At 41.4% G+C, this 27,910-nt stretch overlaps 4 protein-coding genes and 1 non-coding gene across 7 annotated transcripts; 3 read left to right on the forward strand and 2 right to left on the reverse strand.

Moving 5' to 3' along the window:
• Positions 1-757: 757 nt before the first annotated feature.
• LOC119725779 (membrane progestin receptor gamma-like) lies at positions 758-4,064 on the reverse strand. The gene is made up of 2 exons (XM_038197349.1): positions 3,947-4,064; positions 758-3,022 (listed from the first exon to the last, which is right to left on the reverse strand). Exon 2 carries the CDS (start codon positions 2,994-2,996, stop codon positions 1,947-1,949), a length of 1,050 nt encoding a protein of 349 aa, XP_038053277.1. The 5' UTR covers positions 2,997-3,022; positions 3,947-4,064; the 3' UTR covers positions 758-1,946.
• A 76-nt stretch (positions 4,065-4,140) lies between these two features.
• LOC119725778 (methylthioribose-1-phosphate isomerase-like) lies at positions 4,141-13,639 on the forward strand. Of its 3 annotated transcripts, none has more exons than XM_038197347.1 (8): positions 4,141-4,193; positions 5,404-5,499; positions 5,626-5,787; positions 8,457-8,695; positions 9,370-9,539; positions 11,043-11,219; positions 11,673-11,897; positions 12,595-13,639. In XM_038197347.1, the coding sequence occupies exons 3-8, from the start codon at positions 5,644-5,646 to the stop codon at positions 12,723-12,725; spliced, it is 1,086 nt and encodes a 361-aa protein (XP_038053275.1). In that variant the 5' UTR covers positions 4,141-4,193; positions 5,404-5,499; positions 5,626-5,643; the 3' UTR covers positions 12,726-13,639. The 3 variants fall into 3 exon arrangements, with proteins under 3 accessions (XP_038053275.1, XP_038053276.1, XP_038053274.1); XM_038197348.1 differs by having other exon boundaries at positions 4,183-4,197; XM_038197346.1 differs by lacking the exons at positions 4,141-4,193; positions 5,404-5,499 and having other exon boundaries at positions 5,620-5,787.
• On the forward strand, positions 13,082-13,154 carry Trnaa-ugc. The gene has a single exon. It is a non-coding gene; the product is annotated as a tRNA-Ala (tRNA).
• On the reverse strand, positions 13,634-17,633 carry LOC119725777 (PIN2/TERF1-interacting telomerase inhibitor 1-like). Its single transcript, XM_038197345.1, has 6 exons — positions 17,391-17,633; positions 16,366-16,488; positions 16,055-16,214; positions 15,465-15,594; positions 15,026-15,175; positions 13,634-14,649 (listed from the first exon to the last, which is right to left on the reverse strand). The coding sequence occupies exons 1-6, from the start codon at positions 17,461-17,463 to the stop codon at positions 14,158-14,160; spliced, it is 1,128 nt and encodes a 375-aa protein (XP_038053273.1). The 5' UTR covers positions 17,464-17,633; the 3' UTR covers positions 13,634-14,157.
• Positions 17,634-18,006: 373 nt separating this feature from the next.
• On the forward strand, positions 18,007-27,868 carry LOC119725776 (serine/threonine-protein kinase PLK1-like). The gene is made up of 12 exons (XM_038197344.1): positions 18,007-18,293; positions 19,582-19,689; positions 20,744-20,860; positions 21,324-21,488; positions 22,046-22,194; positions 23,033-23,340; positions 24,733-24,894; positions 25,229-25,312; positions 25,792-25,945; positions 26,667-26,796; positions 27,212-27,325; positions 27,462-27,868. The coding sequence occupies exons 1-12, from the start codon at positions 18,183-18,185 to the stop codon at positions 27,729-27,731; spliced, it is 1,872 nt and encodes a 623-aa protein (XP_038053272.1). The 5' UTR covers positions 18,007-18,182; the 3' UTR covers positions 27,732-27,868.
• The last annotated feature ends 42 nt before the right edge of the window (positions 27,869-27,910 follow it).

The raw sequence follows: 27,910 nt of genomic DNA on the forward strand, positions 1-27,910 counted from the left end.
ATTCCACCAAACAAAAATCTTGTCAAAGATGAAATTATGGACAATCAAATCCTTATCAAATTAGGCACACCAGTAGCATAATTTTCTCAGAAAAAAAATCGCTTTGAATCCTGCGTTTTTATTGACACACGCTGTAAATAAGGCTGTGCGTCGGAACTGGGTACCTGAGTACCCGACCACTGATGTCAGGAAACGGTTCCAGATTATGGGATCTGGTACCCGTAACCAACTTTACAAAGTACTTAAAGATTTGGAGTCCATTTGTGGAGAATTTTGTCAATAAACGCAGGCTACATTGAATATTAAAACTGATGTCACGTTTACAACGCTCGCAAAGTGCAGTAATGATAAGCTATAAAGCTCACTGTTGTGTACACACGTGACTTGCTGTATTGACGCGCTGTATTCTCGTGCGGACCTTTATAAACAATCTGAACAGAAACTTCCGAGATTTGAATTTTGGGGTTGTGTTTCTTTAACGGGTTCCTGGTTACCCGTGTTATATTTAATCGGTCCCTGGTTCCAGTACTACACGTACATGTACATGTATATACACCCATACGTCATATGCTGGAAGATGATTTTATTCTAAATACATATATTTATATAAAACTACGCAGCAAAGGTACATGTAATGTTTTAAAAAACTATGAATAACAGCGTTGTTGCCCTTGTTATTTTCAGATGTTCTATTATTAAGTCTTAAAATGGCCAAAACCTCAAGTGAAGTTGAAGCACCAATTCGTTTTAAGTTTTATTTTTCCTTCGTTCTTTTCTCGTTTTGAGCTGAAAATATGTTCCTCATTATAATACACTTTTAAACAAACTTCACCAACTTCTACTTAAATCTACCTTCAAAGGTTCTCCTTTTTTCCCTGTAAAACCCAATATTATAATATACAGTACTTTCAAAGACAACTCTTAAAAAAAACCAGTATTTTTTTTATGTGCAGACGTGTATGGATAGAAAGTCTCACTGCAAATATCTTACAAAATCTATTTTTCATTCATTATCTATGTGTACATCTCAAAACTAAATCGCTTTTATAAGTTATCAAATTAAAAATTTATAATCAATTTTAAGTTAAATAGGTGAGCATCATTTTCAACTGGCAATAACGCTTAAGAATTATTTAACTAAAGCTTAGAAAATGCAACTAATTCAATGCCCATTTGAAAACTTTTGATGAAAAAGCACTCAATTTCATCTCAATATATATGTGGACTGACACTAAGACCCAAGAAAATACTGTGCATAGAAAGAAAAAATATAAGATAGCATTTTGAGTTAAACTGCAAATAGATGTAGTACAAAAATATAATGTGAAAACTGTTCAGCATAGTAAAGTGCACCAATTTCAAAAGTTTCTGCCAGAAAGCATTTGGGCATATTTTAACCAACCCATATTTATGCAAGTGTACAAGAAAAATATTACAGCTCAGCCGATTTAACACCGTGTGTTGTTTAAATACTTACTAAAACCCTGCTTATTTCAAAACTAAAAGTAAACAAATATTTCTTGCAGATCTTTTAAGTTACAAGTATAAACCCTGCAAGTGTAACCTGATGGTTTTACGGCGACATGTTTGTTTGTTTTTGCCTTTTTTTCCAATCCAAGCAATTATTGCATGCGATTCCCCAGTTTGTTGCTTTAAACTTTGCCTAAACTTTACGGGAATACAAATCGAATTTGACATCACGAAAGATTCGCTGCGAAACTCGCCAGAGTTGAACTGTGTTGAACTTTACGAATTTGCAGCACGAAAACTTGCCATGACGTCACAATTCATGTTTGTGTTACGAGTTCACGCCGATTATGACTAGGCCTTAAAAACTCAGTTTTTTAGACAAAGGCGTATGGAGTTGCACGACATTTACAAATGCCTTTCCCTAAAGAACTATTATTTTGTTCAGGACTAACATTGTAGGGAAGTATTTTAACACATTAGTTTTGTTTTATGTGCCCGTTATTGGGGTTGTTGTTGAAATTCTCACAATCAATGGTCAGGATACCTTGCTTTGATTTGACCCGGCGTAAATGTTGCTTCTTCCAGATGAGACCGGTAAAAACACCGATTATTACAAGATCTGTGATCAGAACAGCCAACACGACGCCTGCCGTGTTTGCAAGTGTAGGCATCGGTCGGACGTCAAGCAAGTATGATCGTCGGTGCTGCATGTCGATAATACTGCCTTGCAGTTGGCAGTACGTCGCAACGCTACTGAAGACGTGGAAAACCTGATGACTGTGACCGAAGATATCAAACTTCCCTGGAGCTAGAACTTCGGGGAAATGCGATCCGTAGAAGACAATCGCGATGAAGCAAAAGACAAACTGATAACTGTGAAACTGGGTGGCACTTGGGTGATGATAGTCATCTTCTTCAGAAACAACGCAGCGGTATAGGAGCGGGACACTGCAAAATACGTAGGGTAGCATAAACGATACGATGCGAAAAATCTTCTGTAGCTTCAGACCGGCGACAAGTCGCGACAGGCACGCAAGGAACGTGCACACCAAGGCATTGAAGACACAACAGGGTACGTAGACCGAATGGTAGTAGGTATTGATGAAGCTTTTAGGAAACACATACCAGCTGTACATGATTGAACAGGCCAGACTGTAGATACTTAAACCGCCGTAGTCAAGAAAGAAGAAAACATGACGCGACCTTTCCGACATGCAGTTGAAGAGATGTGCGCTGCTGCTTGCAAATGTATACAAGCTCACTGACACCAAGTACGCTTGCAGAGGATAAGTGAACGGGTCTACATCGAATCTTAACTCGTACCACAACCATTGTGTGAATAGCCACGTGAAGTAGGCAAACGGGATAAAATGAGTCCAGAAGTTGATGGTTTCGTTGTTCAAACTGAAGGCACTTAGGATGCAAGTTGAAACGCTGCTGCGGCAGGACCGGTACCCGGACGTAATAAACGGTTCCCGGAAGTCTGTGGGAACATGGTTGAACCGTAGTAACTTGATGGTCCACATTGTGTATGTACAATGTGCGTCGCTCCCTGCAAACAAAAACAGACATACACAAAAATACAATGAGAGACTGTTAAAATCGTTTACAAGATTCCAAAGTATTTATACTCTTATTAAAACACAACATGTTGAATTCACAATCTGTGCGTGTCATGTGTATCGACTCTATTTACAAAGTTTCAAACTTTCTCTATGTTCGTGTACAAATTGTAAAGACACACCATGGGGAATATACATCATTTGCTTTTGCTGTAAACAGTAATTTTCAGAAATGGATGGATTGGGGGTTGGTAATAATATAAAGCAAATAACTACACTGACTTTTCTGACATTTTGGGTTCATAGATGCTATAAAACAATCATTTTCCTGTAGTCTGGTTCCCTGACTACATTTAAGATGAAACAGAGCAATTTATAGACATTGGGCATTTGGGGAATTGTAATGTAAGGGAACCAGTCTAGCTGGCTTGTATCCCGTTCATACATGTGTAATCGATTGCAAACAAATGCTGACTAACTAAATATGGTCAACATGGGGCCAGTATTTGAAAAAAGCCAATTTTTTTTCCAACGCTGGTCGGCCGACCAGCGTTGGAAATTAATACAAAAGTACCACTTTTCTTGAAAATGACAGTATTACCAGGTGCCACGATTTTACAGGATGCTTTAGACTGTCACTCACTAACAGTCCAGCAAGGTATTTCAAAATAATTTGGTAGTTTTATTTTTTTATGTTTCCAACAAATGTTATTTTCCCTTTAAACTTAAAGATGGCCGCACCCATATCTACCCATGCAAAAACATTGCGCAATTAAGTTGTGAAGAAATGAGTTCCAACTCCAACTTAGATCATCATGCCTCCATGCGGCCATGGTTTCATCAACATTCTTTATTCTCATCAAACCTTGATTTTAGGCTGAACATGGACAGCAATTTCTGATAAAAAAACTCACCGAAGTTTGTTGTTTTTGTTGTTATGGTGGAGTTCGGTGAGCGACGTCCCGCGACCGACAGCGTCCGCCTTAGTTCTGTTGATTGATTTTTGATTGAAGTAGTATGAATTCTCCTTGCAACTATAGATGGCGCTCTTCATAACTTACGGCCCAACTGTAGCGATGATCCCAACTTGGGCGAAGGTGAAAAAACAAAACAATTTTGAACAAATGAGGGCGCTGTATAAACGAAGGCACCAACAGACAGGTGGGTGAGAAATCTTTTATTTTAAATAATTTAAGGGCAGAGGATTTTGGGACTTAATAATGAGATTGGGCACTTGCTGTACTTTTAACATGTTTAAAGCCAGTATTTAATCTTAATTTAGTGTTTTATTACTAGTAAATACTAGTTCTGCAGAGTTCCGCAGAGTTCCGCACGTTCTGCAAGTTCCGCAAAATACCTATTACCGGGTTTGAACCGTCATGACCGTTTGGTTTGTGGCCAATACTGGACTAGGCTACCTCCGTAAATAAAGGCCACACTTCCACCATGTACAAAAACATGTCGAACTTTGTCAATTTTTGATTTTCGCATTTAGGCTTAGTTTATCACGATCAACGATCAGTTACTGAGTTAGCTTAAACTTAAAGTAACAACGTGACAATAAGGACGGGTGTCGGTAACTTCGCACTTTCGCCGAATTTGCACTTCGCCGCCAACCACTTTGCTGCCAACCACTTTGCCAATTTGCCAATTTGCCAAATTGCCACTTCACCGAATTAGGCCTACCACTTCGCCGAAATTTCATGGCCTCCGCCATGTACGTGCGTGTGCACGGTGGGCGAAGGCAAATGGGCAAAGTGTGAATTCGGCGAAGTAGTAGGCCTACATGTAGTTCGATGAAATGGTTATTCGTCGAAATGATTGGTGATTCGGCGAAGTTGCAAATCAGCGAAGTGGTGGTCGGCGAAATGACTGTAAAACGAAAGGACTGGTGTGTTTGCTGCCACCAACATCTCACAATTTTCCCAAAGATAGGCGCATTTTTTGGCATAATCTGTCCGCGGAGCACTCCTCATTCAGCGACTTCCTTTCTTCTTTCTTATCACTGTACGTTTACAATTACATAGTACATCTTGAACACGATTAATCAATTGCAAAGAAAATTCGGAATAACTATTTACATCATGAAAAAAATAGGAGCAGTATTTGAAGAAAAAAAAGCCAGTTTTTTTTAAATGTTGGCACACCAGGAGCCATGATTTTACAAGATGCTTTTACTGCATTCCCTAACACTAGTAACAGTCTAGTAAGGTATTTCGTGAAAATTTGATCATTTCGTTTTGTGATTTTTGCACATTAAAGAGTTGTCCGTACATTTTATCACCGTTAACATAAATCACAGACTCTCTTCTAGCCTTTGTATTCTGTATAATTTTATTGCACAATTGCAAACTTTTTAATCGTGAAACAGGTTACAGTCATTTGACAGTTGAGGCCTTGAACCCGAAGTAAAAGGAAGCTGTTTCCTCAAGCAAGCCCTCTTCAGGTGTAGAAGCGACCATATCTGGTAAGTATTTACCGGAAACACACAATTATTTTTGATTGGCCTTCTTAAGTAGTTATGGAATGAGCTCTGGTCAATTTACAATTTTGCATTGATATATATTTTCCTTCCTTTCTGGCCTGTATGCAGTCTGACGTTCACCGTTTAATGATGGAGAATGGTTCATTGGAATCCGTCCGCTACGTAGACCACAAACTCCACGTTCTGAACCAGCTTCTACTTCCCAGCAAGTTGGAGTATGAAGAAATTACTGGCGTGAAAGACGGATGGCAAGCAATTAAACAAATGAAGGTATCTGTTCACAAGCACCCCCTCACCGGCAAAGGAAGTACAGTTGGGGGTGACCGACCGACGCCATCTTGCCTGACTGCAATTCATTTGCCGCGAAGCGTGGCCACTGCGTGTAAATAGAACAAATCCCCTGGTGTACGTGCGACACACACAAGGAACGGTGCGCGTCAACCAGTGAAATGTCCCGCCCATGGGGCGTCGTTGTTAGGTAAAAAGGCGCCCTCTTTTGGTAGCGCATGGAGCTCATAGTAAAAACAGTAGATGGGTTTTGACCCGGAGATCGTGATGCTTGTGTTCTTGGGTAAGACACTTTACAATGAAATATGAAGAAAATTGCCGGTTTGAAAGCACAATTACTGTGACACAAATGAAGGTATATGTACATATAATGCAATGGTACGGTGTCAATCTAAGGTCGGCTACAGTAATTTGCAGGTTTGAACCCTGAGAATTTATGGTGCTTGTGCCCTTGGGCATGACTCTTTTCTACATTTGCCTGTTTCTGTAGCACCCCAAACCACCCTGCCTGTTACACCCTGTACTGCCCCAAACCGCCCTGCCTGCTACTCCCTGTACCACCCCAAACCATCCTGCCTGTTACTCCCTGTACTGCCCCAACCACCCTGTCTGTTACTCCCTGTACCACCCCAAACCACCCTGCCTGTTACTCCCTGTACCACCCCAAACCACCCTGCCTGTTACTCCCCGTACTGCCCCAAACCACCCTGCCTGTTACTCCCCGTACTGCCCCAAACCACCCTGCCTGTTACTCCCTGTACTGCCCCAACCACCCTGCCTATTACTCCCTGTACTGCCCCAAACCACCCTGCCTGTTACTCCCTGTACCACCCCAAACCATCCTGCCTGTTACTCCCTGTACTGCCCCAAACCACCCTGCCTGTTACTCCCTGTACCACCCCAAACCATCCTGCCTGTTACTCCCTGTACTGCCCCAAACCACCCTGCCTGTTACTCCCTGTACTGCCCCAAACCACCCTGCCTGTTACTCCCTGTACTGCCCCAAACCACCCTGCCTGTTACTCCCTGTACTGCCCCAAACCACCCTGCCTATTACTCCCTGTACTGCCCCAAACCACCCTGCCTGTTACTCCCTGTACCGCCCCAAACCACCCTGCCTGTTACTCCCTGTACCACCCCAAACCATCCTGCCTGTTACTCCCTGTACTGCCCCAAACCACCCTGCCTGTTACTCCCTGTACTGCCCCAAACCACCCTGCCTGTTACTCCCTGTACTGCCCCAAACCACCCTGCCTGTTACTCCCTGTACTGCCCCAAACCACCCTGCCTGTTACTCCCTGTACTGCCCCAAACCATCCTGCCTGTTACTCCCTGTACTGCCCCAAACCATCCTGCCTGTTACTCCCTGTACTGCCCCAAACCACCCTGCCTGTTACTCCCTGTACTGCCCCAAACCACCCTGCCTGTTACTCCCTGTACTGCCCCAAACCACCCTGCCTGTTACTCCCTGTACCGCCCCAAACCACCCTGCCTGTTACTCCCTGTACCACCCCAAACCATCCTGCCTGTTACTCCCTGTACTGCCCCAAACCACCCTGCCTGTTACTCCCTGTACTGCCCCAAACCACCCTGCCTATTACTCCCTGTACTGCCCCAAACCACCCTGCCTGTTACTCCCTGTACCGCCCCAAACCACCCTGCCTGTTACTCCCTGTACCACCCCAAACCATCCTGCCTGTTACTCCCTGTACTGCCCCAAACCACCCTGCCTGTTACTCCCTGTACTGCCCCAAACCACCCTGCCTGTTACTCCCTGTACTGCCCCAAACCGCCCTGCCTGTTACTCCCTGTACTGCCCCAAACCGCCCTGCCTGTTACTCCCTGTACCACCCCAAACTGCCCTGCCTGCTACTCCCTGTACCGCCCCAATCCGCCCTGCCTGTTACTCCCTCTACCACCACAAACCACCCTGCCTGTTACTCCCTGTACTGCCCCGAACCACCCTGCCTGTTACTCCTGTACTGCCCCAAACCACCCTGCCTGTTGCTCCCTGTACCACTCCAAACCGCCCTGCCTGTTACTCCCTGTACCACCCCAAACCGCCCTGCCTGTTACTCCCTGTACCACCCCAAACCGCCCTGCCTGTTACTCCCTGTACCACCCCAAACCGCCCTGCCTGTTACTCCCTGTACTGCTCCGAACCGCCCTGCCTGTTACTCCCTGTACAGCCCCAAACCACCCTGCCTGTTACTCCCTGTACTGCCCCAAACCACCCTGCCTGTTACTCCCTGTACTGCCCCAAACCGCCCTGCCTGTTACTCCCTGTACTGCCCCAAACCACCCTGCCTGTTACTCCCTGTACCACTCCAAACCGCCCTGCCTGTTACTCCCTGTACCACCCCAAACCACCCTGCCTGTTACTCCCTGTACTGCTCCGAACCGCCCTGCCTGTTACTCCCTGTACAGCCCCAAACCACCCTGCCTGTTACTCCCTGTACTGCCCCAAACCACCCTGCCTGTTACTCCCTGTACAGCCCCAAACCACCTTGCCTGTTACTCCCTGTACTGCCCCAAACCACCCTGCCTGTTACTCCCTGTACCGCGACAAACCACCCTGCCTGTTACTCCCTGTACTGCCCCAAACCGTATTACAGGCGTTAATGGATTTAACATTTTTATGTTCGTTACAGGTGCGTGGGGCGCCCTGTATAGCCATAGTAGGCTGCCTCTCATTGGCTGTGGAGTTGTTTAACTACACTCCAACAACCAAAGAACAAGCTGCAGGCTTCATTGCACAACAACTTGACTACCTGGTAACTGCAAGACCCACAGCCGTTAACATGAAGCAAGCTGCGGACAGCATTAAAGTGATGGTTGTGAAGATGTTGCAGAGTGATCAGGACGTCACAGCGCAACAACTGTGTCAAAGGTTATATAGCATGTGACTTAACCTTTAATTCTGTAAACATTTAGTAAATATTTTAAGATCCGTTTCAACATTTAAATGTTCAGCCATTTCACAAAGGTTGACGCCTGCCCAATATGTCTGCAGATTGGTGTGATTGACATGATAAATCAACAATGATTGACATTATAAATAGTGGACAGCCATCTAAAACTGCGTACAAACTTAACTACGTATCAATAAATGTAATAACTACTGCAATGCGCCTAAGGTTTGGAAAATTAAGGTTTGAAAACATCAATTATTTGACCAGTGATGACTTGTGATAGATGTGATGGACTTGTGATTGACTTGTGATGGACTTGCGATTGACTTGTGATGACATGTGATTGACTTGTGATGGCATGTGATTGACTTGTGATTGACTTGTGATTGACTTGTGATGGACTTGTGATGGACTTGTGATTGACTTGTGATGACTTGTGATTACTTGTGATTGACTTGTAAAGTACTTGTGATTGACTTGTGATGACATGTGATTGACTTTTGATTGACTTGTGATGACATGTGATTGACTTGTGATTGACTTGTGCTGACGTGATTGACTTGTGATGACATGTGATTGACTTGTGATTGACTTGTGATGATCTGTGATTGATTTCCAATTAATTTGTGATCAACTTTTATTTTGTCAACAGAGTCATTCAAGAAGCAGAATCGATGCTCGTAAGTGACGTCAAGTGTAACAAGAGTATGGGACATTACGGTGCAGAACACATCAGGCGACATTGTAAGCAAGGAAAGCAGTGTGTTATGACGCACTGTAACACAGGATCATTAGCTACAGCTGGCTACGGTACAGCATTGGGTAAGCTTATGTAATGCCTTGTGATGGTCCATCATAAGCAATCATAAGTCCACCACAAGCCAATCACAAGTCATAAAGTTTAAGTCAATGTACAAGCTATGGTTCAGCATTAGGTAAGACCAAGAAGAGGTCTGGAGTGCCTTATGACATCACAAACCATCACACAAGCCATCACAAGTCCATCACAAGTCCATCACATGTCAATCACAAGTCCATCACAAGTTCATTACAACTCCATCACAAGTCCATCACAAGTCCATCACAAGTCCATCACAAGTCCATCACAAGTCAATCACAAGTCCATCACAAGTCCATCACAAGTCCATCACACGTCAATCACAAGTCCATCACAAGTCCATCACAAGTCCATCACACGTCAATCACAAGTCCATCACAAGTCCATCACAAGTCCATCACAAGTCCATCACAAGTCCATCACACGTCAATCACAAGTCCATCACAAGTCCATCACAAGTCCATCACAAGTCCATCACAAGTCAATCACAACTCAATCACAACTCAATCACAAGTCCATCACAAGTCAATCACAAGTCATCCGATTCCAAGTCAAGTCACAAACTATTCAAGTGAACTTTGACAAAGACATTACTTTGTTTTTTATTTTCTTTTAGTTTTATTTAAATGTATTTCTTCTGGTAATGAAACCAAGATAGCAAACCTGAAGAAACCTGTAAAGAGAAGACAATGAGAAGAAATTACAATTTTAGAGGTGGGAAGAAAAACACAGAATTCATTTCTGAGGAAAATCCACGGAATCAGGCAGGGACTGAACACCCAATCCACATATTGGCCTGGGCGGGATTCGAACCCGGGTCACAGCGGTGGAAGGCGAGGAAAGTACTTCTCCGCCAACCTGACTCCCCTAGCATCACACAATATTGTTTAACTTCCGTTACTTGTAAATGGACTCGTGGAATTCTTGTGATTTACTTGTGAAATGACTTGTGATTTACTTGTGACTGGACCAGTGTTGTAGTACTCATACTCGGTACTCGTATTCGAGTACCACTCGAGTACTTTTTTGGAGTACTCGTACTCGTACTCGAATGTCAAAGTACTCGTACTCGAAATAACGGTACTCGTACTCGGGCAGCAAAGTACTCGTACTCGGACTTTTACCACAGCCTTATTGGTCTGACTGGGCCTGGGTCAATTACACACAATGAACCATTCATGCCATTTGCCATATGGCCGTATTCAGAAATTATACAAGTACTCGTAGTAGTACTTCGTACCCGGAAGTATAAGTACTCGTACTCGTAACCTGTTCTTGTACTCGGAGGTACAAGTACTCGTACTCGGCAACCTAAGTACTCGGCAGTACTCGATACTCGGAAAAAAGTACTTGACTACAACACTGGACTGGACATATGACAGCTATTTGATCACTTGTGATGTACTGCTACAGTTTTCTGTGGCGATTTTAATCAAGGCAGCTTTTTTTAACATTCCCCCGTTATATTTGTATCCATGTATTTACAGGAGTGATCCGCGCTCTGCACGAGGCAGGGGATCTGGACCACGTGCTGTGTACAGAAACCAGACCTTACAATCAAGGCGCCAGACTAACAGCGTTCGAGCTCGTACATGATAAAATTCCGTCCACCCTGATCACGGATAGTATGGCAGCATTCGCAATGGTCAAGAAAGGAGTAACCGGTAAGGACAAGTGAAAAAAAAAGTTTTTCGTCCAAGCATTTGGAGGTGGCAGCATTTTTTCCCAAAGATGACGAATTTTCCAAGATGGATTCTTCCATTTCCTCGACAATTTTGCTGATACTTTTATGTCCAAAGGAACCATCATTCTTTCTGTAAACTGGGGGGGACATTTTGATGCATTGCCGATCACTCACGTGATGACATCACCGGCTTGTGCATATTCAAAATATAATATGTCGTTTGTACTTCGCGCAATACGCACTCGAACCAGTATGCGCCAACAGTGTGTCGCCCCCTGGAGCTCGTATAAATGGTCGCGAAGTGCCCCCTAATGTTCAAATTAAACAAACAAATATTAGGTGTCATGATAACATGACTCGACGTCATTTAATTTTTATGAGCTTAATTTTGAACCGTTAACGTTCTTATCAGTCTGTGTGCGTTGCTTTTCAGCTGTAGTTGTTGGTGCAGACAGAGTGGTTGCCAACGGCGACACGGCAAACAAAATCGGAACTTACCAACTTGCCTTAGCAGCAAAGCATCATGGTATTCCATTCTACGTAGCCTGCCCCTCAACGACATGCGATTTAAACCTCGTTAACGGAGACAGCATTGTGATTGAGGAGAGACCAAAGAAGGAGTTGACGTGCATCAACGGCACACGGATTGCCGCAGAGGGTAAGGCCAGCACAAGTCTGTCACAAGGCCGTCACAAAGTCATCACAAGCATGACAAATCTTCACAAGTCCAAACACGTGCATCATATGTCCATCACATGTCCATCACATGTCCATCACATGTCCATCACATGTCCATCACATGTCCATCACATGTCCATCACATGTCCATCACATGTCCATCACAAGTCCACCACATGTCCATCACATGTCCATCACAAGTCCACCACAAGTCCATCACAAGTCCACCACATGTCCATCACATGTCCATCACAAGTCCATCACAAGTCCACCACAAATCACGGCTTCACAAGTTCATCACAAGTCCATCACAAGTCCATCACATGTCCATCACATGGCCATCACAAGTCCACCACAAGTCTACACAAGTTCATCACAAGTCCATCACATGTCCATCACATGTCAAATGTCCACCACATGTCCATCCCATGTCTATCACATGGCCATCACATGTCCTCACAAGTCCTTACGTCCTCACAATGTGTAGGTAGCCAGGAGGTTTTCCCTGATCACCTCGATGCTGTTATATTGAAATGGGGGGGGGGGGAAGCAAACACTCTGACTCACTGATCAGAACGTTATTCGAACGAGACTGGACACTAGGGAACAATAGGTGGCACTTTTCATTGCAGCATAATGCCAACAGATACAATTTACTTTGTCTTCATTTACTGCAGGAATCGAAGCATGGAATCCTGCGTTTGATGTGACTCCAGCGTCGCTCATAACAGGAGGCATCATCACAGAGTTTGGAGTTTTCAAACCCAGCGAACTCCGAGAAGAGTTATCTAAATGCCTGTCAATGTAGATACTATAGACATGCCTAGGTTTATAGATTGTTTGCACGCATGAGAAAACCTGTTGTGCAGTCATTGTTAATGAATTAACATAACAAAACGTACCACGAGGATGGCCGCTTAATGCAATCAGTCTATAGCCAGTACAACAAACACGTACAAGGCAACTGGCGACAAGAATTGGTTATGAGGTTTTTAATAATGGTCAAGGTTTATAAATTATATTCCCAGGTTTGGAGCATTGCTAATGTTGCTAGCATCGTGACTTTGGGCGTGATCCCTGGCTACATGGCATATGCGCGTTTATGGCTTCTGACTAGCGCCCCTTGAACAAAGACACTGACAAAATGAGGAACCCCCAACATAGGGCTGGATAGCTCAGTTGGTAGAGCACCGGAACTGCAATTCGGAGGTCGCAGGTTCGAACCCCGCTCCAGTCAATTTCTATATTCAATTTTTTTTTAAATGGCACCTGGTTTATGCAAGCCTGTGTATTTAATACCACTTTCTATTTGGCCATCAATCCAGATGTTTGTATTCATATAAAAAAAGAAAATTTGTTACGATCAAAAATTTAATTATACGAACTAGTTTTACATTTTCCAATGTTCACAAATGGATGCAGGTAGAAGGGCCAAGCACATGTACAACAGAAAGTACTGCTGTATTTTTAAAATTACATTATATCATCTTTTTTTAAGGAAGGTAATCTGGTATTTGTTAAACAATTTCGCTTTGCTTCGTATATCATTCCACCGACGGTTGGAATAAAACTTAATTAAACTGTGTTAATGGATACTCGAAATACATGCAGATTTTAACGCTTACATGTATGTTTTTGTTCCCGTCTTCTTGTGATTGTATTTTTGTATTTCACTCTGTGGATCAAAAAGGACTGAAAGAAACCAGAGAAAATTGGGAATTTCCGAAATGAAATATTACTTTTATTGAATTATTAAATTGATTTACATTTGTTACATTACAAAAAAAGGGCCTGTTTTAAATGCCCTGTTATCTGATTGGTGGAAAGTTGATCACGTCATTGAAATATCTGTCCCAACCCACAGCCCCGTCACACCGCAAAAATAGAAGTTCTATTCCACGGTAAATTGAAGTTCCATTGCACGGTCACACTACTGGTGGCTTTGACCAATCAGATGACGAGGATTTAGTCAGGTGTGATATAAAACAAATAATGAATGTTTCACATTTGTGCAATGGAAAGAATAATTTCATTCGGTTACAGATGGAATGTTCAATTCCACTCCACGAAATGTTCATCTGTCACCTCATGAAATTATTCTTACCATTGCACTCATAAACATTCGTTATTTGTATACTATCTTACACAAATTAGGATGGAATTTGTATTTGAACTAGAGTGCAGTTTTATCTGGTCAGCTGGTAGAACAAAATGTCAACTTGTATTAATGCATGCTATCCTCATATACTATCCTTGGTTTTCTTTTTCTTTTTCTTCGCAATATCTGTTTTCCTTTCCCCAATATCAACAGAAACTCCATCTTCATTTTCTACTACACACTTCAATTTTCTCTTCTTTTTCTTTTTTAAACCATTTGTTTCACTTCTAAAGCTTGACGACTCATTCCCATCAGCCATGTCATGTGACATGTCATGTGATTTGTCATGTGACTTGCTACAGTCTCCATCCTGACTCGAATCTTGGCTGCTTTGCTCTTCCGCCAGCACCTCTAGTTTTTCTTTTCTTCTTTTCTTTTTTGACTTCCTTTTCTTTTTTTCCTTCTGGTTTACATCCTCCGAGTCTACACTATTACATGTCACTGAAGTCTCCTCTGTTTCCATGGTTTCTGCATCGTTGGGGTCACTGTTGCTACTAGAAACAGTGTTGCTATCGGATACTGCTTCCACTTTCCGTTTTTTGTGTAACTCTTTCATCTTCAGTGCAAAGTACTCCTGTGGTAAAATTGAAAAAGAAAACTTGGACTTTTGCAACCATATTGGTAAAATGCAACAAGTGCGCATCAACAGTCTTTGAAGACTACCAAAGTAAAAGACTGTTGATGAATTTTTTGGAAGACGTACATTGTGCTGGTCCCACTGACTGACTCATTTGTGAGCTGGGCAGTGCTGTTGTATAGGATCACCACGCCAATGATTGGGCTAAATCTGGCCCATTGTGTAGACCAGATGCTTGAAAAGACTTCCAGTGAATAGCTAAGCTGAATCAGTTTAATAGAATTGTGTGCGTTCTGAACTATTTTTACGAGGCTTTCATTATTTTGTTCATATTGGATTTTGCCTGATGTAATGACATAATTTGTATTCCTACCTGAATTGAGTTAGAGCTTGTGATAGTCTGCACTCCAAAACTGTTGTCCTCAACGGAATGATTTTGCTGTGAACTAGTTGATGCAAACCCAAAACCGGTCCGCGCGACATCCTCGGGATCACTGTCGGATCCTGCCGCAGAATTTGTCTCCTGAAATAAACACGACACAAGCACAACGATTACACCTAACTCTAAAAATAATCAGAAAGACTCAATATTGACTAACAAGGAAGGAATGATTTTCATGAGGTGACAGATGAAATGTGCATGAAATTATTCTTACCATTGCACTCATAAACATTATTAGTATACCAGTCATACAACACTTATGTTTGAGATAGATACTGGAATAATGCATACATGTATGTGGGCATGTATAATAAAATGTTGAAAAGAAAACAGTGGTTATTGACACGTTACAAATTTTCTTTATACTCACTGATTGGTTACGTGACGGGTCACGTGATCTGTCCTTCGGTGTACCGCTGTTGCTTCGGACTCCCATGATGCAATTCATGTCGCTTGTGCTACGAGACGATAGATCCTTCCCACGAGTAAATTTCTTGTATCTATTAACGGAATCAGAGTAAACGAGTTGTTAACAATAGATGTCACATGTTCACAGCCATAACTGACAAAATGTCGAAATTTGAATGTTATCACAACTACTTCAAAAAATTCACAATTTCTAGAGATAAAGACGTCTATGTTAGTGGGAAGTTAATTCTGAGCAATATGTGAAACTCTTTGCAGGTCAGTTTCAGGTGAAGGAATATAAAGTGTTCAAGTAACTGTGTCACACAGAGAGTCACTGCACACAAAACAGCACTGTGGAGAGCAGTGAAGCATGACTGAATCTGCCTGCTTGCCCTGAGCTTAACCACACCAAAGAATTGCGCAGGGATTTGAAGTGTTATCCATACTCCACAGAAGATTACCTCAACGGAATTTGAAATGTGGATGCTAACTCTATGGGCAAAAGTGGTTTTGCAAAACTTGAAGGGTTGTGAGGCTCGGAACACTACTTACCGTTTTGCTTTCTTAGATTTCTCTTGCAAGTTTTGCGGTGCGATCGGTGTTTTCTTGTCCTCCGACATACTGTGATCTTGATTCAAAGAACTCAGTAAATCGTTGAAATCATCTTGATGACCGATCCAGTTATCGTCATGCTGCTGGCTGAATCCTAGACCTTTTAAAAGATAATTCAAATAAATTGACTATAAATAATTGTCAACATGGTCAAAGGTGATCAACGCGTCTCAACCAGTGCAATTACATGGGATATCGAATCCACGTGACAGCGCCCTCTGTGGTTCGCAGATGGAGTCCACTATACATACCTAGTGAGTTGTTCTTGACAGATACCGAGATGGAACTTGTCGAGCCGTCTTCGTTCATTCCGAGGCCCTTGCCTTCCTGCCAACCCATCTTCTTCATCAGCTTCTCGCCAAACTTGCATCCATCTAGATGTCGCAAACATCAGAAAAATTTCACAAAATTAAAGTTTGGGGGGGGGGATGTGAAATGAAAGTGGTTTTTAGTAAATATTGTATGATAGGTTTGTTTGCATGTTGTTCAATAATAGAAACTGTTAGACGGGGCTTTATAAAGTTAAACATTGCTCCGATGTATACTGTGTTTGAACAGCGCCCCCAGGTGTCAACTGATCTCCAGTTTGAGTTGGTCATGCTGGTCTGAGTTTGACAATGTTTGAGCAAAAAATTTGAGGGGTCGACAAACGACTCATTTAGCTTGATTGCATCACATATATCAGTACGATAATTGCAAATACATGTACATGTATGTTGAAAAGACATGAATCTAGGACTGAGAAACATTTCAAAATTTGTTGGAAAATTCTTGTAATAAAATGTTGCAACCTGACGCCACTTTTTTCTTCATATATTATCATCTCAATGAAGGTCACTCATTGCAAAAATGAAGACCAAGGCAAGAGCAAATGAAGAGTTGACATGAATCTGGGACTGGAAACATTTCCAATTTTGTTACTAGAATTTATCATGTTTAAAGCATGATCAGATTAGAAATACTTCTTGACTCTCCATAGACTTTGTACACAATCGCGGAAGTGGCGTCAGGTTGCAACATTTTTCCCCATCAACCGTTTGTAAAGTCGTCCATTGTACAAGTCGATTTCCACGCGGAGACAACTCGACCGTCAACTAACGGTCGACCCGTCTCGACGGTACGGGCGAAGTGGTTCGATCGAGACGAGTTGACTGACGGTCGAGTTGTCTGGTTACCGAGTTGACAATTCATGCTATCTGCAAAAAATTACGAGTCAACTTCAGTCCAGATGATCTGGACAGAAGTGGACTCGTCATTTTTTGCCAGTTTTATTTACCACTGATCCACGCCTTGTTTCTTGGGTCAACAGAGAGTTTCTGCTTCCGTTTAGGCTCAGCCAACATAGCCATCGTAATCGTAGTCAATGCAAAATTTACGCGAAATCAATACGGCCAGGAAGACGCCATCAAAATTGTGTACACGTGCGCGCGTGCTTCGAGTGCATGTATTTTCGAAAACTTGTCTTCAATAATCACCGGCTGTAGAGGGGATTTCAGGAGATTTAATGCTCCTGATGTGAAAGGGGATCCTGTTTAAAATATATGGACATATTTCGGCTTTAAGTATCAAAACCTATTATACCAGGCAAAGTGTTCGAGTATTAGTTTAATATGGGAATTAAAAGCTTAATATTCCAAAGCCGAAAAATGAATCCGAAATCTGGACGGAGCCTAAATTTCAAAGACGACATAATAACGTAAATGTTCACTGGTAGTTCCTGTAATAACAACGTTTATCACACAATCTCGACGGACACCAGCGAAATTTAAAGCCCACTTCGTTGCGGGTCAAAGGTGAATCATTAAAGGCCAGCGTCAGCCAATCAGCGTTCAGAAGTATTTTCCATCGACCAATTACAGAGGGGCATTTAAAAGGCGGCCGTTTTGAGCACAATACACAAACCGGCAGCACCACACACCGATTCAAAGAACAGAAGGATGTTGACGTGCTGACACAACTCGACATAGCATCGTGCAAACTGCAAGATTTTAGTTTGAAAACTTCACGTGAATTTACTGTACTTCTTGCTGAGTTTCTTCCAACGAGTTGAAAGGAAAAACAAGTGAACATGTCGGCTCGAGCGAGGGAAGATTTGAGGGTTAAAGATTCGTGTATTCCCGAGTTCGTCGTGGACCCGCGGTCACAGAAGAGATACAAAAAAGGCCGATTTCTTGGGAAGGTAAAACCGGAACACACGATTTTGGATTTGAAAATAGGCCTAACGGACAAGGGACATTTACAAGAGGCTACGCAAAGGCTGCAGTATTTTCAATGAATTTAGCCTGTTAACCATGATAACCTATGTTTAAAATAATATTTTCATGTTCTCAATTTTGTTAGGCATTTTTATTTGTGAAACTGAAACTATCTTGTGCATCTTTTTTGTAACTTAGTCATGAAAGTTTAGTTTCATTTTCACAAGTTTCATTAAAACAATAGTTTTAATGAAACTTGTGAAATTGCCTTCACAACATTTGATCAATCTTTTTATAATGACAGTCATGTTGTTAATGTTAATTTGTTGTTTTGTTTTGTAAATTTGAAGAAGACACATTTTCATTGTGCAGTTTGTTCAAAGCAAAATGTTTTGTTAATCTGTGTTAGCCTAAGCCTAATAATATTTTTAATTAAAAAAAATAACACTACAATTTACAAACAGTAGGCCTACTATTCCGTATTCGTATTCAATTATTTCAAATTTAAATTCAACAATGTTCAATAGGCCTAGACCTGTCATGCCTGTCTTTCTTTTTTGCAAAATTAAAATTTGACAATTGAGTATTGACTTTCTTATTTATTTTCAGGAAATGGTCAATGGTGGCCTGATCTGTAAATCATGTTTATGAAATTTTCAATTTAGCAATCCGACTACATGTATTTATTATTTTCCTCATACAAAGGCTTGCTTTTTTTATATCCGCATTATTGGAGTAACGTTAGAGCAATTCATTGCAAAACTGCTCAGAAGAACATGTGCTATAGGCCTACATCAGTACATGTACTTTGAAAATACAGGGGGGAAATGTATCATGTGTATCAATGTTGTGATCACAAGGCAACTCATTTGTAACAAAGTTGATAAAGAAGAATGTAGGCTAATTTTCAAATTATTGCACTTTTGGTTTCTATCTTGATTGCAAAAACAAAAAATTAAGAAACCCAAGTTTTCATATTAAAACTTTAAATTGAAAGTTTGGCCAATAAAATCCTACCTCTTCCTGTCCTAAGTTATAAATGTTAAATAATTTTGCTTAATGAGTTTAGGATGAGTAGAGTTTGCCAAAAAAAGGTCCGTCCACAGATTTTCTGCAAACTTTACAATATATTTGGTGTCACAATTGTATGTGAACATGTACACTTTATTAAAATTGCAACTTTTTTGTAATCACAGTTTTAGAGTATGTGTAGGCCTCTACAAGTTTATAACAATTACAAAAATTATTTTATTTGTTTATCTTTAATTATAGGGTGGATTTGCCAAGTGCTATGAGCTGATAGACACTGCTACCAACACCACCTATGCAGGCAAAATAGTCTCCAAGGCACTGCTGGTCAAACCACACCAGAAGGAGAAGGTAAAATTGCCACAATGCCCACAAAAGATTGCCATAAAAAGGACCATGAAATAAATATCACACTTCTTTAACTAATATTGTAAACGTGTGCACTTTGCAGTGAAAGCATTCAAAAATAATAATTGAAGATGCATTCCCCATGCGATTTCGGGTTCTACCACCCAAACAATGTATTTGTTGTTTCAATTGCTATTTTTGCTAACATTTTAATAAAAGTCATTCACTATTGAATATGACATCGAAAGAAGAACAATAATCAGGGACATTTACTTTTTGAATATCTTTACTTTACAAACTTTCTAGTTAATCAATTCGGCTCTTCCATGGTGGGTTTATTTGTGCGCAATATGAGAGCCCCTTTTTCAGAGTTTTGCAGATCTAGGCCGGAAATTGGAAAAGTAATTTTTAACAAAAATTTAAAATAGTTTTTAATAGTTTAAGTAGGAGAATTTTGTGAAAAAAATGTTGCAACCTGATGCCACGTTTTTATAGGTCTATATCATCTCAATGAAGGTCAGTCATTGCAAAACAATGATGATAAGACATGAATCTGTGACGGAGAAGCATTTCCAATTTTGTTAGGAAATACAAAATGTACTTGGAAAATTGTTTGTTTGTTTAACAGCATGGACACACTCTTTAAGTACCACAAACGTTCTACTTCTTAGTGAAAAACACATTCATATCTTCCATTGGTCTTGCCCAAATCGATTCCCAATTTAACTTCAGATGGGGCTCCAATCCGCTCCATAAAATACCAAAACAAATGTTAATGCAGGCATGCAACTTTTCCTCGGATCAGCTCTTCTTTTTTAACTTCACACTTATGCCATTAAAAATTGTAAAACACTACAAAGTCTTGTAAAGATTGGAGTTTCCTCGTTTTTTGTTTCTTCCAAGTTGCACGCCTGTTAATGTGATCAGCAAGGGTTTTTTTCAGTACTTTTACAACACAGAAGTTTCAATAACAAGACTGTCATCTTATTGAACGCAAAATTGTTTTTCACAAGATTTGGATCATTGCTGTGACTGATTTCATTGTATTCTATTCTAGATGTCTATGGAGATCGCCATTCATCGCAGCATCAGCCATCCGCACATTGTGGGCTTCCATGGTTTCTTTGAAGACTCTGACAATGTCTACATTCTACTGGAACTCTGCAGAAGACGAGTAAGTGCCATTAATGTATTTCCAACTTACAAAATTAATTTGTCTGTTCAAAAATTTCAGAAAATTTTCCTAAGGTGGTAAGCTACCGGTAAGCTTTAAAAATTAAATCTAGATATTAATTCTTCTAATACATGTACTACATTTTCAACTTATCTTTATAGCAGATGCTTGATTTAACCTTATGGGTCATTTTATAAATTTGGGTCCACTTTTTTCCTGTCCCTGTTACATCCGACGTTATGTTTTTAATAAATCTGATGCACTCCTTAATTAATGCAGTCGTCCTCCAAGAGTGATTATGAATATCAAACTACCTACCAAAATCGAAGAAAAACAGGGGACAGGACAGGAAAAATGTCACACTTTAGACCTTAAATTTATAGAATGTCCCTTTTGCAAAAGTCTTGCCCTTCTGCAAAACCCTTGCACTTAGTATATTAATTTCTTCCTTTTTCTTCCTCAGTCGTTGATGGAGTTACACAAGCGACGTCGCGCTATCACGGAGCCAGAGACGCGTTACTTCATGCGTCATGCAATCCTGGCCATGCAGTACCTCCACAAGAACCAGATCATACATCGCGACCTGAAACTCGGAAATCTGTTCATCAACGACGACATGGACTTGAAGGTTGGACTTGAATATCTGTCATTTTGGACTCCGTCTATAAACAGTAGAGGGCGGTGTGTAATTAGTGTTGACAGCTCAGTGGGAGGGACAGGCCACATGCGCGTACTGGTTTGTGCACATAACGGCACAAAATATGCACGACTAATGCACACAAACCCATAGTGTCTTCGCTTTCAAGAGCGTCAGGCGCTGTCGGCAATGCATTTGATTGTCCCTACCAGTGGTCTCCCCCAACCCTCCCTTATGTAAGCCTCTCCCCCCTGTGGCCCGGGTTTGATTCCCAACTCAGACCATATGTGAGTAGAGGTTCTTCATTGATTTTCGACATGGGTCATATGGTAACTGCCTAAGGCGCCTTTACATGCCTTCTGTCGACCACGTTGTAGCCACGTCCACAATTCAGCTTCTGCTGTGAGTAAGGACGATTACCCACAAAATGTATTCATTTATTCACCTATGAAGGTCTGCAGGATACTTTTTCTATTTTTTTTTTTTCAAGGAGATCAAATGCTTCAAGCCTGCAACTGTAATTTTAATTTATTAAATTTTTGTTACAGCTTGGAGATTTTGGCCTGGCCACAAAAATCGAGAGAGAAGGGGAACGCAAGAGAACTCTCTGTGGAACTCCCAACTACATCGCCCCTGAGGTCCTCGCTAAGAAAGGACACAGTTATGAAGTTGATACCTGGTCTCTGGGATGCATCATGTAAGTAATAGAAGAGAACGTCAGAAACGTCTTGTATGATTGTATGCAGGTTTTAATTACAGGTCTGTAAGGCCAAAAAAAAAAAATGAGTCGGTCTCTGGTCAGCGCGCGCGTCGATTTTAATCATGCGCGTCGATCTTTTTTTTTTTCCAAAATGTTCTGCGGTAGCTCCAACAGCGCCCTCTATTTCCGCACTCCTCATTTTTTTTTTTACCAAAGAGCACCAAGCAATGGGAAATTGCACCAAGGCAAATGATCGAAAGCACCAAGGCAAATTATGGAGGACACCAATGTACATGAGGACACCAAAAAAGCAAAATAGTACCCACCTTGTCTGTACAATCCAAGCTTGAAAAAAAAAAAAGCAAACAATAAAAAAAATAGCCGCGTGGCTGCGTCAATTCCGGAACTTTGGTCTGACCAGAGACCGAATATTTTTTTTTTTGGCCTAATCTGTATGTATTTAAAACTAGGCCTCGTATTTGTACAATTGACAGGCTGTGGTAGGTATGTTAACTAAGGGTACCATGCCTTGACTGACATTGATAGGTCAGCGCTGGTGAGTGCCTGCCAATGATGGATTTAGCTCAGTAACAATGAAGGCACAAAAGGTTCACTAGCTGTACATACCAGGACTACTGGTCACCTATCTATCAAACCACTTCAAAAAGCTTCGACAGTTATAAGGTTTAATCCATATGAGTTCCTGTTAGTTGCACGGTGACCAGCCTGTACATACAAAAGCTATTGAGAGACGGGTCAGGGTTTTTGACAGTTTGTGACAATTATAAGTAGAGGTTAGGTAAATAATTGATGGGCAACTTTTTGTTATTGATAGGTACACACTTCTAGTCGGTAAGCCACCGTTCGAGACCTCATGTCTAAAGGACACCTATCTACGCATCAAGAGGAACGAGTACAGCATTCCGTCGCATTGTAAGGTCTCCCCCACGGCGCGCTCGCTCATCAGTCGCCTCCTCAAGAACAATCCCCACGAGCGGCCCAGCATCAACACCCTCCTCGAGGACAGCTTCTTCACCAGCGATTACCTGCCGCCTAAGCTTCCGACGACCTGCCTGACGATCGCACCGCGATTTGCCCCGATGGCGATGCCCCGTAAACCACTCAAAGAGATCAATGCAAAAGGTAATTTGTCATTTGAAAAGGGGGGGGGGATTAATTCAAAGTGTGTCAACACTAAACACAAACCGATAATACTTATTAGGCTCCGCCCACTGCAAACCTGCGCAACATGTGCCCCTCTACAGTGCCACACGATGATATGTTCCAAAGGCGCACTTATATTTCTGTCAATCCAAACTTAAGATTTAAAAAGTGGAGTGTGGTTTTGTGGTTAGAGGGTCAGAATCAATCAGGATACCGCTGTTGATTTTGTTAATTGTGTCCTTGGGCGAGCCGCTTCACCAATATTCGCCTCTCTCCACCCAAGAGTATAATAACATAGCTGCCAACTGTTACTAATTTTTCGTAATTATTACGAATTGTTTGTTAAATTACGAAAATACGATTTGCCACTAAAACATTACGAATTTCCCATTTTCTACCTAACGAAAAAAAAATACTTGTAAAGTATCGTTTTTGACCGAAAACTTCTGGCAAAATGTCGCGATAATGGATGGACTGGTGACAAGTCTAATGAGAATGCAGTCAAGCACCTGATAGACATCAATGCAGTGTGCACAGTGGAGTACTTGAGGACCAGACTAAAACTATTTTTCAATGGTGTGTCATTTGTGTGCATCTCGTGGATGTGTGGTTGTGTGTACTATATGTGAGGACTTTTCAGTAACGATCGTGAGCACATTTGGTCGCTTATTGCCGGGATGAGACCCATCAGTGCGAGATTTTAATCATGGAATTTAATAAGAGTATGGTTGCAAAAATTGGTAATAGAGTTTGAGTTTGTCACAATGTCCAGAAAAGATAAATCAGCATGTGTTTGCAAGATATGTTGGCGGGATATTTCTATTGCATACGTATGGTGGCCCTAAATCATTGTGTGTAAAAACATTGATACAAACTCGAAACTCCACATTGATAGCATGCATCTCCCAAAAAATATGCGCACGTTATTATTGTTATTATTTATTTGACTTCAACTTAAACGAATACAGACATTAAAACAAAATTAATTTAAAAAAAAAAATTAAAAACAATTATTTTTTTTTTATTATAATTATCTTTTGGCCTACAGTACATCATTATTCACAACAAGAAGGGTATGCACAATATGTATGTGTACATGTAAACCATGTACCTGTACTCGATGTTGGTAAACCTTTTGATAAAACGAGCAGTTGAAAATGACCGCGCGGGTTGATTACTAATTGGGATTTTGAAAAGTTGGCAGCTGTGTAATAAGTAGGCATTATAGCTGGGAGATAACCTGTAAAAGGAACTGGCATCCCAGCCAGGGGGAATAGAAATTTTTTTCAATCGTTTCATGCCATAGGAACAAGAGATAAACACCAGACTTAGTAACTGTTAATACATTATCTTGATATTTTGGCTTCGTAGATGAAAACGTGTCGCCACTTTTTGGTGCCATGAAGACTGGAACGGACATGCTGCATAAAGCCAGTGTGCCCAAAGCCTCCCAGGGTAACAGTGAGAATCCGGATCGACCAGCCGTCTCCGCTATCCCATCCGCTAGGCTGCCGTCTACAAAGGCCGAAGAAGGTACAGTCTTCGACCCTAACCTTCCAAAATCCTCTTTGCAAAATTGAGACCATTATGGTGCGGTTGATGTTAGAAGATGCACTGTGTCAAGGTCTTGGGCCGGACCTTGTGTTATTTTTGCTCCGCCGTGTATTTTGTTTTTGCAGTCTTTGTAATGAGCTCACAGCGGCTGCTCCCGTGGTAGTTGGGGGTGTAACATCTGTTACACACTCTTTTCAACATTTTTCCATTTATTTATTTACTTATTAAACTATTTTTAAGTCTTGTATTTTATCTTTGAACAACCTCGCATGAGTTTTGATAGAATGGATATGTGTTTTTGTCACAATTACAGATTGTTCTTACTTGACCGAGCTGCTTGGCCAACTTGTATCAGTCGTCCACTCAAAACCACAGGATATCAAAGACATGAGAATGGGTAAGAACTATAGATCCATACGTCGACTTATAATCCTCCTGCTGTCTGAACAGTCACAGATAGTCCACTGCCATGCCTTTATATGCAGGTTAGTCACCAACAGTCCGATCACATTTCTAATAAGCACTGTGACTAGTCGAACTCAATCCATGGAGTACAGCTGACTTATCAATCACCTTCAGTCAAAGCATAGCTGTATCAAGTTACATCACATCCAGTCTCGCTTGATGTACATGTCGATCAAAAGTACCGTGATAGCAACACCCCTATGAGACATCCAACTCCCATAAATATTAACTCAACCAGACCTACATGTAGCCAATAACTTTAATATGTCAGAATTTGGTATTAAACAGGGGCACTGGCCCATTCACTGAGCACTGTTGGGTCCAAGGCTGTACACATATCACAGAAACCACATTTGTTGTAACAGTTTGTATTAACGAGAGTCAATTGTTTTGTTTGCGTTTGATATTCAGATGATGCAGAGGATCCAGCAGCCGCCCCCGTCCTATGGATCAGTAAATGGGTAGACTACTCAGATAAATACGGTCTGGGGTATCAACTCAGCGACGGAAGCTTTGGGGTTCTCTTCAATGATTCTACCAAACTCTTGCTACAGACAAACGGAGAGTAAGTGCAGCATCAATCACCAGTCATTAGTTATCACAAATCATCATAAGATATCACAAGCCATCATAAGTTATCACAGGTCATCACAAGTTATCAAAGGTCATCATAAGTTATCACAGGTCATCATAAGTTATCACAGATCATCATAAGTTATCACAGGCCATCATAAGTTATCACAGGCCATCATAAGTTATCACAGGTCATCATAAGTTATCACAGGTCATCAACAATTATCACAAATCATCATAAGTTATCACAAGCCATCATTAGTTATCACAAGTCATCCTAAGTTCAGGGGTGTGAAATCTCATCTTTAAAGCTGATTTCAGCTTTTTTTTTTGTGTTGGATTGCAGCTTTTACCCTCACTTGCTGTGTACAAAAGTATAGGAGATTTCCAAATTTCAGCCTTTTTACACCTTTTTTAGCTGTTTTCAGCTATTTTTATCAGTGGTCACTCACACCCCTGTAAGTTATCGAAAGTCATCGTAAATTATCACAATGCATCTCAGAAGTTATCACAAGTCCATCACAACTCATGTAACTTGTGATGACCTAATTTTTGATTGACTTACGACATTAAACAATTTTATTCCTTACTTAATACATGTACACCAACAACTCAAATACTGTGCCTTAATTTCATTACATCAATCATTTGCAGACCAAAACCATAGTTAAGTACAAAGTAAACTGATTTCATGACTTGTTTTTTCCCTGCAGTAACATGGAGTACATAGAACGAGATGGGACCGAGAAAATCTTCACCATTGACACTTTCTCCGAAAGCATGCGCAAGAAAGTCACCCTCCTCAAGTACTTCCGCAACTACATGAGTGAGCACCTGCTAAAGGTATGGGCAAAACTTTATCCGGTGGTGACTTGTGTTAGACACTTTACCCATGGCACATGGGTACAAACCCTGACAGGGGAACATGGTGCTAGTGTTCTTGGGCAAGACTCTTTACCTGTGGCACATGGGTTTAAACCCTGACAGGGGAACATGGTGCAATGTACTTGTGTTCTTGGGCAAGACACTTTACTATGATTGCCTCTCTCCACCCAAGAGTATAATGGTTTACTGTGAGGGTAGAGACCAGATTGCACTGATCTCAAGCTGCTGCAGAAAACTGGTCTCATGGTCTGATGAACAGGGGTAATAATTGTGAAGCGCTGTGTTATGAATTCCTTAGTGACAAAATACAATGGAATACTAGTAATAATACTGATAGTTAATCTTAAAAATGTACATTTTTACATGTTTGCAGACTGGTGCCGGCGTGAAGCTAGAATCAGACAACCTCGCCCGTCTGCCGTTCCTCCGAACCTGGTTCCGGACTCGTAGTGCAATTGTCTTGCATCTCAACAATGGGACGCTACAGGTAGGCAAAACATTTAAACACAACCTACAATAAAACACTTGAATTTTGAAGCATTTTTTGGAGCATGGAGAATACTAGCTAACAATTGTTGAAAATCAACAGCAACATCTTCAAAACCTGTATATATTTTTTTCAGATCAACTTCTTCCAAGACCACACCAAGATCATCCTGTGTCCTCTAATGGGCGCCGTCACATACATCGATGAGACGCGACAGTTCCACACCTACCGACTCAGCCTGATCGAGAAGTACGGATGCTGCAAAGAGCTGGCTAGTCGGTTGCAATACGCTCGCATTATGACCGAGCGATTGCTAGCGCCCAAATCACAATCTACAAAACCTCACAAGGAAAGCGCGTCGTCAGCGGTAAGCTCTAAAGAAACTGCCGTAGCAGCTATCAGATAGGTATGCTATGCTGAGTTAGAGTTGTGGTCAAGTCGAATCTAAAGTCAATTCACAAGTTGATAACAGGTTGAAATCCTAACACTGGTCACGTCTTGTGTCCGTGGGCAAGCCGTTTTACCCTAATTGCCTCCCTCCACCCAAAGTATAAATAGGTTCCGGCATTAGCTGGGGAGTATTCA

This window comes from Patiria miniata, unplaced genomic scaffold (genome assembly GCF_015706575.1).
Source record: "Patiria miniata isolate m_02_andy unplaced genomic scaffold, ASM1570657v1 HiC_scaffold_19, whole genome shotgun sequence".
In the NCBI taxonomy this organism is placed as follows: domain Eukaryota; kingdom Metazoa; phylum Echinodermata; class Asteroidea; order Valvatida; family Asterinidae; genus Patiria; species Patiria miniata.

Coding starts and splice junctions, on each gene's coding strand:
- LOC119725779 (XM_038197349.1), bottom strand. CDS start 2,996: ATGTGGACCATCAAGTTACTACGGTTCAACCATGTTCCCACAGACTTC.
- LOC119725778 (XM_038197346.1), top strand. CDS start 5,620: ATGCAGTCTGACGTTCACCGTTTAATGATGGAGAATGGTTCATTGGAA. Junction 11,220..11,672: donor GGTCAAGAAAGGAGTAACCG/GTAAGGACAAGT, acceptor GTTGCTTTTCAG/CTGTAGTTGTTGGTGCAGAC. Junction 11,898..12,594: donor CACACGGATTGCCGCAGAGG/GTAAGGCCAGCA, acceptor CATTTACTGCAG/GAATCGAAGCATGGAATCCT.
- LOC119725777 (XM_038197345.1), bottom strand. CDS start 17,463: ATGGCTATGTTGGCTGAGCCTAAACGGAAGCAGAAACTCTCTGTTGAC. Junction 16,489..17,390: donor AAACAAGGCGTGGATCAGTG/GTAAATAAAACT, acceptor TGCGACATCTAG/ATGGATGCAAGTTTGGCGAG. Junction 14,650..15,025: donor CAAGCTCTAACTCAATTCAG/GTAGGAATACAA, acceptor ATTTTACCACAG/GAGTACTTTGCACTGAAGAT.
- LOC119725776 (XM_038197344.1), top strand. CDS start 18,183: ATGTCGGCTCGAGCGAGGGAAGATTTGAGGGTTAAAGATTCGTGTATT. Junction 19,690..20,743: donor AACCACACCAGAAGGAGAAG/GTAAAATTGCCA, acceptor ATTCTATTCTAG/ATGTCTATGGAGATCGCCAT. Junction 25,946..26,666: donor TTGCTACAGACAAACGGAGA/GTAAGTGCAGCA, acceptor TTTTCCCTGCAG/TAACATGGAGTACATAGAAC.